Source organism: Carassius auratus, unplaced genomic scaffold, assembly GCF_003368295.1.
Source record: "Carassius auratus strain Wakin unplaced genomic scaffold, ASM336829v1 scaf_tig00029712, whole genome shotgun sequence".
Taxonomy (NCBI): domain Eukaryota; kingdom Metazoa; phylum Chordata; class Actinopteri; order Cypriniformes; family Cyprinidae; genus Carassius; species Carassius auratus.
The window spans coordinates 1-8637 of record NW_020525790.1 but is presented as its reverse complement, the minus strand read 5'-3'; the positions used below and the strand labels follow the sequence as shown (position 1 = coordinate 8637).

Here is an 8637-nt window from a genome sequence, read left to right as displayed (position 1 = left end):
ATTATTTGTCATCCAATCCCTTAATTAACTTGTGTAATGAAGCTGTATCTATCAAACGTTCAGATGGCCTTTACTTGCTATACTTGAATGTAGGCAGTTGATTCATATGACAAATGATTAAGATGGCTCTTTCTCCTTCTGTGTAAATGATTGCATTAAACACGTTGGGCATGTTTTGCAGAAATTGTGCCAAGTTAAACATATGGGTAGTCTCCGCAGGAGATTGGTATAACAGGCCACATGCCCAGAGTTCATCCTCTCTCATCTGTCCACATTACACAAGCCACAGCACCCAGCTGAGCCTGATCAGTGTGTCCCTCCATCATCCACTGAGTGGACCTCCACCTCCTAGCAATAGCTCACTAAATAACGGAAAAATACTACAGAAGTCAGTGGCATTATTCAAAATATATTCTGTTGTGCTCAACAGAAGAAAGAAACTCATACAGGATTGGAACAAGTAGAGGGTGAGTAAATGATTTTCATCTATTGGTGAACTAACCCTTTAAGTTGCAGCCACAATTACTGATGCTCGGCAAATATCATTATTGGTGGCACACACACAGTACATTCAGTCAGTGCATGGAATGTGTCTGGCAAAATGATTGTCCCATTATTCTGTCTAGTATTCATTTACCAACCAACAATGCTCAAGTTCAAGCTGGTCATGACATTTCGCTGCTACTTCATCTTTGGTTGGTTTGGATCACTTTATAATATTTCATATCATAATGTTAAAACTTCAAACATTGGCTTTTGTTGACACCCTCATGTAAGTTATACTGTGCAGTCCCTCAGTGACCCAGCAGAGTAACTTTTTAAAATAAGATTTCCTTATTCATTTTCTCACTTTTATTAATGGTATTCTGTTTCTTTTTGCATAAACCTTTTTAAGACATAATTTAAATTACAACTTTAAATTACAACAGCTGGGTTGGTTTTTCTCTCCTTGTGATTGATAAGAGGTTTGAATGAACACTGCACTGATGCTTTCAAGAATGCTACAAAGATTATAATGTCAGAATCTATGTATCTCAGCATCATAATCAATGCTTGGTGTTGTGGAACATTACAGCGGGAACTTTAAAGATTACAGACCATGCAGAGGTTAATCTGCTGATCCTGCAGCATTATCAACTTCAAAAAGAAAGCAAAATTGATGCAGAAGAGAGAAAAACATAAACGGACACTTTGATCTTTGGTTATGGATCAGTCCATTGGATCTGCACATCTAATCTCTACCGGCTTTATAAAAAAATGACAGATTTATGGCTTCTATAATCTCCTTCAAATCGACAGTTATGCTTGATGCATCAGTGTTCTTTATATATTGCAGTACAAATACTGTCATTGTTCTGCTGTATCAGCATCTGATTGAATAAACAGCAGTATAGCTATTGCAAAAAAATATCCTTTGCTTAAGTGGTGAACTAATACATTTAAATGAGTTTGCCATTACAGCAGCACACATCTATAATGTTCCTGAAACTGGATAGGGAGCGTCAGCACTAACTCAATTGATCTAGGGGTCGTATTGACAGTTTAACATCCAAAGGTGAGAATGTAAACATGCCGATGTGGGTGTGACTGGAGTTTAGGTAGGCGTGTGAATAGTGGACAGGAACAAATGCTCTGGGGAAGAGACAGGGAACAATAGTGCCCTTTGGAACAGGCATGACTCATGCATGAAGAACTATCTTTCATAAGAGAAAGTTCAGAGTCCCATTAAAGGACACCTGAGAAAGGAACAAAAAAACTCACCCAGGACCACCAAAGCACTGATCTCAGCTATGCCAGGTCAGTAGAAAATGATCATTGTCAGTGTAAACGATTATTTAGCAAAAGGAGAAAATTAAGTTATAATCCTTATAATATGTAACTGTGTTTAACCACTGGACCTGCTTTAAATGACTTTGGAGCTCCAGTCAATGATTTAGTTTTTGTAATGTTTCAGATTATTTTGTTACTTTCTGCCAGATGTAAAAAGCATTTAACGGCCAGCACTTTCTCTGTTCATTTGCAAGTAAGTGGGGTGGGTGCACTTACTTTAATTACAAAGATCAGCAATGGAAGGATTTTTTATGCATATTAGGGGTCAGGTGGGTCTTCTCCTGCTCTATTTATTTATTTTTGACCATACACTGTAGAATTCTTATGCAAAATGTATATATTTATACATAAATACTACGTGTTTTCTAAAAAAAAAAAAAAAAAATCAAGATATACAGCGACTCCCTTTTATGTTTTTCTGTCATCTTCTATTTTGTAAAGGTGCATATTATTGTGGTATTATTTCTCTTCCTGTCTCGTTTAATCAGTAAAAAGTTAATTTTTCTCATACTGAGTCACTGAATGGCTGTCAGCAGTTTCTTTGTTTATTAGACACAGCTACATTGCTTAACCTTGTTCTTATCTTTTGCCCTTCATTGCCGGGCCAGCAGTGTTTTCTTATCAACAATGCAGCTCAGAATGCACTCTCTGAGCATGTAGCGGCTATCCTTCGACGTCTTACAAAGCAGAATTTGAAACTCTTTGTAAATAAGGTCAGATCGCCCATTTTGCTGCACAGCTTGGTATTGCGATGTTGTTAATGGTAATAATGCGAGTTATCAATAAACCCTCAAAATTGTGTCAGCAGCACAAGCAAAGCCCAACTTCATTTAGAAAAATGGACACATCATTCGTGGCCACATCCGTCTTTAAGCATCAATCCTTATAACAAGACTGATGATTGGTGTCAGATTCTTTGTGGCTTGTTCTCTCTCATGGTCCATTTCTGTATTTAATCTGTGTGCTTCTGGCCACACCCCTGTCCAGATGTTGAGTAGATAGATATATAGATTTCAAAGAGGGTGCTAAGTAATATTTCCTCTGTTAACTAGAAAAGAAGTAATAAACTGGTGAATGAACTGTTGAATGAAATGTCTGCCCACTGACTCTCCGAGGCACCATTGTTCATTATTCACACTTAAACTGCAGTGATCCCATTATAGCATGTGTACATACAGAGAGACAATATGAAATATCACTGTATTACAAATAAAAGAAGATTCATCTCAGCCCCATTGAGAAATGTTGTTTCCATAGCAACAGGGGAAGAACGATGGTTAAGCCAGAGAGACCTAGAGAGGGAGTGCACTTCTTTATAAAGAAAGAGGTAAAATACAGAAACACGTTTCCACTGTGTTTGTGTGTGTATGCATGGTCACAACAGACATTGAGGGCAGTTCAAGACGACAGAGAGCTGGCTGTCCATCCACTGATTTCCTTCACATTCATTCAAGTGTTTCCCCTTTATTTTCTGTCAGATGCATGAAGGGGCATCAACGCCGGCGGCTTAACCACCTCCTCATCTCCATATTCTCCTCCTCCTCTCAATATCCAATCTCCTTCAGCGCTCCACCACATCACACATACAGTCTTTCCCCACAACACCCACACAAACACAGGCACGCACATTCCCTCTCCATTCTCTCTCTCTCATACACTCCCTCCTGCCTAGAGATCTGAAGATGTGACTGAGGCTGGTTTGTAATCAGATGAAAGACGAGTATAATGCCGAAGCTCCCTCCATCTTTTTCACTGCTGGAGCGGGGATGCTGAAGGAGAGGACAAGGGCCAGGATGGTGACGTGTGACTGAGAGATCTGTGCTGACGGAGATTCTGCCTTTATAAGGACCGGGACTGACGCTGTACTTTTGGGAGTCTGGGATGACCACAGAGAGTGGACGGGTGAAGACAGGGCTGAGAGGACATCACAGGGAGCTTCATCTGTGACTGGGACAAAAGGTAAGAATTTCTTCTGAAAAAAAATTGTCTGCCGTTATTTTTGTTGTGTGTGTGTGTGCGGATGGGTTTAGATGCACAGGATGGAGTTCTCACCTTGACAGGTATTACTGGATTTAATGGAAGAAAGATGCACTCGGGCATTTAATGAATTAATAATAAAAGGCTGTTTCATCCCACTGTGTCTAACTAGCACATTCCTTTCATGTGTGACATAGAACTTAATATGATTTATGAAAGAGACTTTATCTATAAACAAAATTTTAATATGAACATTCAGATTTCTAATTTAAATACTGAACATATATTAATGTTATTTCCGATGTTTGATACAGATCTTTTTTTCTTTTTGCTATAGATTATTTTCTCACTTGTTGACAATATTATATAAAACCAAAGCAAGGGCTGGAATAATGTGGAAAACAGCCTTTTTGACCCGCTTTAAGAAATATGTAACAAAATTACCAAAAGGTTTTGTTTTGGTTGCTGGTTCTTCAGAATGTGTATGCTGTTAGGACAACAACATATCCATTTCTGTCACTGGTGGAGTTTTGGTTCCTTGCTTCGCCTTAGGCTTGCTTAGTTGGGGAAACAATTACAGGAAACATTGTTGACTTGACTGCACAGACACTATTGGAAAAGAACTGAATCAACAATGAACTGATTGGTTCTACTGGTCCCTTGCATTATCAGAACATGTTTTTCCGGTTTAACACTGTAATGCTGCTTTGACACAATACTGTACAAAGTCCTATATAAATAAAGGTGACTTGACTTGACTTGATATTGTAATGGATGCACATAGGGACTATAGAGGGAAATGTCATGTGGGACCCATGTTGAGACCCTTATCGGTAGAACTAGTTGACATACCAGACTTTCTACCTGCCCCGCCCCTGCAAGCCTAAGACGAACAGGTAGTTTTGCCAAAAACTCACAGTATTAGTCCAGCCTGAGTCTGACAAAAAGTTAAAAGGTTTTTGCAATTTAAATATCTATTTTGATATATTTTAAACTGTAATTTATTCTTGTGATTAATAATCAGCAGCCATTAATCCAGTGTCACATGACTCATGAACTAAACTAAAATGATGCTGATTTGCTGCTCAATCATTTCTAATTATTATCAATGGTGAAAACAGCTGTGTCACTTAATATTTTTGTGCAAACCATCATCCATTTTTTAGAAGGTTTAAAAGAACAGCATTTATTTAAATAGAAATTTTTAGTTACATTTTACTGTCACTTTTTAAAAATAAATGTAATTTGTATTTATATATTTTATAAAAAAAAAATAAAAAAAAATAAATACAATTCCAGCCCATGTTTTATTCAAGACTTTTCACATTAACAAGATTTTGTTAACACTTTAAGTTGATGGTCCCCTTTAGACATGTAGATATAAGACACTGTAACGTCAACTACCACTCATTAGAGTATTATTTTTTATCTCCGCAACAGACATTCTTCTGAATAAAGTGACTCTGCAAGTATATGCCAACTTACTCTACTAACCATAACCATCACCTTACAGGCTGCTAACAATCTAGTAATGACAGTGCTAATGAGAGTTAGTTGACATGTAGTTGTAAAGTTACGTAGTCAACATAATTTCTAAAATAGATAATCAAAATAAAGTTTAACCAACACTTTTTCCCCCCATTCCAGCAGATATTCAATGGCAGAGGCTGGGCACACTGTGTCAATCCCATCAGGGGACACAATCCCCTCAGACCCTATTGTCACAGTTGAGTGCGGTTCAGCAGAGGTGAAGCCTGAAGATGCACCCCTGAAGAGCTCCAATGAAGCATCATACTCCTCAAAAGACCTCAAGGATGGCAGCCAGGTTGATCAACATGATGCAAGGGGTCACGGTATTGCTGAGACCCACATGTCTGACGATGTGTGTTTACAGTCACTGAGCGATCAGAATAAACATACATGTAGCTGTTCACTGACAGTGCACGGGGAACATGTCTTATCTCCTCACAAGGACCTTAAAGAGCACAGTCTGTTATCAATACAGAAAAGCCACTCAGACAGCTTGCAGATTTTTAAAGAGGCTGACGCTTCTCCTCTCTACTGTGAAACGGATGCGTCTTTTTGCCAAGGACGAGACCAGGATGTTTGTATGCAGTCATTTCCTTCTTTAGTGTGTAAACAGGCCATGCCGCTTCAGCAGAGCAATACTATGACCACGTCCACCAGAGCAGGAAGCAGTGGATCGGCCAGCCCAACTCAACCAGCCAAACATGGCTTCATTCAGATCTGTGAAGTCACTCCAGCGTCCACCTGCCCCAAATTCAAAGAAGCTGGTTGTTGTAACACACACTTCCCCAACGGAGCTGTCGAGGACACTTTTGCGGCATATTGCCACCCGCAACCAATTCCTGCTCCGGCGCAGCTGCTTCCGCACTTAGTAGGAATGGAGGAGAGCTACAAGGGCCAAGTATCAGCAGGCAACCTGCTCGCTCTCCCTCGGCTCATATCTTCCGTCAGTGAGACCGGATTGGACGGTAAGCGACTCCTTCGCTGCTGCAATCTGGACTGCTCTTGGCCTGGTCCGTTCCATCCAGTTGGTGCCCAACAGTGGGTGGATGAAAAGACCAAGAGGGAAGTGGGGGACCATGACCGCAGAAAAAGAACTGAGAGATGTAGGAGTGCAAGTGGGTCGGGACTCTGAGGAGCATCCCCAGCACGTGTTCCCAGAAGTGTGCCTGGTGGAAGAGAAGACAAACGCGAGTGGCAAAGTGGCGTCAAAGAGTCAAAAGTCTCCTGTGAAGGAGGTGAAATGGGATGCGGAGGGCATGACCTGGGAGGTGTACGGAGCCTCAGTTGATCCTGAGGAACTTGGACTTGCGATTCAGAAACATCTGGAGGTACAAATCAAAGAGACTAAGGGAATAGCGGCGAAACTCTCACGCCAGAACACGATAACATCCCAACACAGCTCGGGATCAACCCATAGGAGAAAAAAGGGCTTATTTGGGTTGCTGCGCCGCCCGGGCTGCTGTTCTCGCACCACAGGTGCAGTGGACTAAAGGACCTACATGAATGAGACCCCAAATAGACATTTTAAATACTCTTGGGTATAAATTTGACAGCCAAGAAAAGATTAAAAATAGGGATTTTATTTTCCAAAAGTACTTGTCTTTGTATAACAGAACTGGATAATACATTTCAGAAAAATCATGACTTCCTTTCATTTTTAACACCTCACTTAAATGCTGTAGTAGTTTCCTCAGTGGGTTTAGAACTCTTTTATAATTTATAGAAAGATTGTGGGTTATTTTATAATAGTCAACTGCTCTTTGGTTTTTGTTTTCCATCAGCAAATCATAATGATTATGACTAAGTTCCTGTCTTGCATTAGTCTATGTGGAACGTCCATTGAATGAACAACTTTTATTGTTTAATTCTGTGGAAGCACTGTGATGGAGGTTTAGAGAATACTGTAACTGTGGCGCTGACTGTGGGTCGAAACATGACAGTAAGACAGACGGTATCACACATATGTGTAAATACTTTTACAAATAAAACACTATTTACCAATACAATACCATTCAAAAGTTTGGGGGTCTGGCAGGTTTTTTCTTTTTTTAATCTAAAATACAATACAACAGTATTATTAAGAATTATTATTCACTGTCACATGATTCTTCAGAAATCAATTTATGCGTTGGTTTGGTGCTCTAGAAATATTTCTTATTAATATCAATGTTAAAAAATGGGTTGTGTTACTTAATATTTGTCAGAATTCTTTCATGAATAGAAATTTTAAAGAACAGCATTTATTTGAAATCTTTTGTAACATTATAAAAGGTCTTTACTGTCATTTTGATACATTTTATGCATCCCTGCTGATTAAAAAGCATTCATTTCTTTTATGACCCCAAACTTTTAAACAGTAGTGTAAATTAATATTGGAATAATAATATTAATAATATGCAGTAAGATAATAGATGTAGCAGGTGATTAATTATTTTAGTCCTTACTTGTCAGTACATTACCAAATATATATATTTCTTAATAATAAAATTTCTATCAATTTCACATTTACTGAGAAGATTAGCACTTGGATTTTCTACAGCATGACATAAACTGGTTTTTGGAAAGGAACAAAGAAAATGAGTCATAATGTATACATAATTTTGACACTTGGGGAGTAGAATATGATTTGCTAGCTATTTATCAAAGTAAATTAAATGTCTCACCAGCAGCATTGTTTTTCTCTTTGTCTTCTACTGTAACATAAATGCAATATAGCAGTTAATTGAATTTGCATTTTGATGTTTTTGTGACTGCATCAAAAGTGACCATGCCATGAAAGGTTTCCACTATTAACTACAACGATGAATTATTTTCGTTTTTTTCCTTACTGACTCCTGTTTAGTTGCCCAATTTGGACACTATTTGTGAATTCTAGACACAGCTATGAAAAAAGAAGAATGTAGATTTATATATATAATATAATATATATATATATATAATATATATATATATATATATATATATATATATATATATATATATATATATATATATAATATATATAATATATATATATGTTTGTTAATGATCAGCAATATATTTACAGGCAAAATGAAAGAATGGAAATGTACGGAAATTAATCCACTGGTACATTTACAAAAACAACAGTGGGTATAACCTATTCACTGATACACAGACCAATTATAGGCCTGTAGCTATTTATTTAGTGTGGTTTCAAAACCTAAAGAGCAGTTCCAGAATATTGGTGTTGGTCTGAGTTGAGACCATCCCCTCGCATCCATACACATTTTTTTTAAATCCTGTAATTAACCTTTTTTTTTTTGAAAAGCCTTTAAACAA

At 38.0% G+C, this 8637-nt stretch overlaps 1 protein-coding gene across 7 annotated transcripts; it reads left to right on the top strand.

The window, feature by feature from the left end:
* The first annotated feature begins 325 nt into the window (after positions 1 to 325).
* Positions 326 to 6535, top strand: LOC113079884 (uncharacterized). 7 transcript variants are annotated; one of them, XM_026252113.1, is made up of 4 exons: positions 326 to 467; positions 3094 to 3157; positions 3309 to 3789; positions 5455 to 6535. In XM_026252113.1, the coding sequence occupies exon 4, from the start codon at positions 5465 to 5467 to the stop codon at positions 6467 to 6469; it is 1005 nt and encodes a 334-aa protein (XP_026107898.1). In that variant the 5' UTR covers positions 326 to 467; positions 3094 to 3157; positions 3309 to 3789; positions 5455 to 5464; the 3' UTR covers positions 6470 to 6535. The 7 variants fall into 7 exon arrangements, with proteins under 7 accessions (XP_026107898.1, XP_026107899.1, XP_026107900.1 ...); XM_026252114.1 differs by having other exon boundaries at positions 3088 to 3157; XM_026252112.1 differs by lacking the exon at positions 326 to 467 and adding an exon at positions 1424 to 1797 and having other exon boundaries at positions 3088 to 3157.
* The last annotated feature ends 2102 nt before the right edge of the window (positions 6536 to 8637 follow it).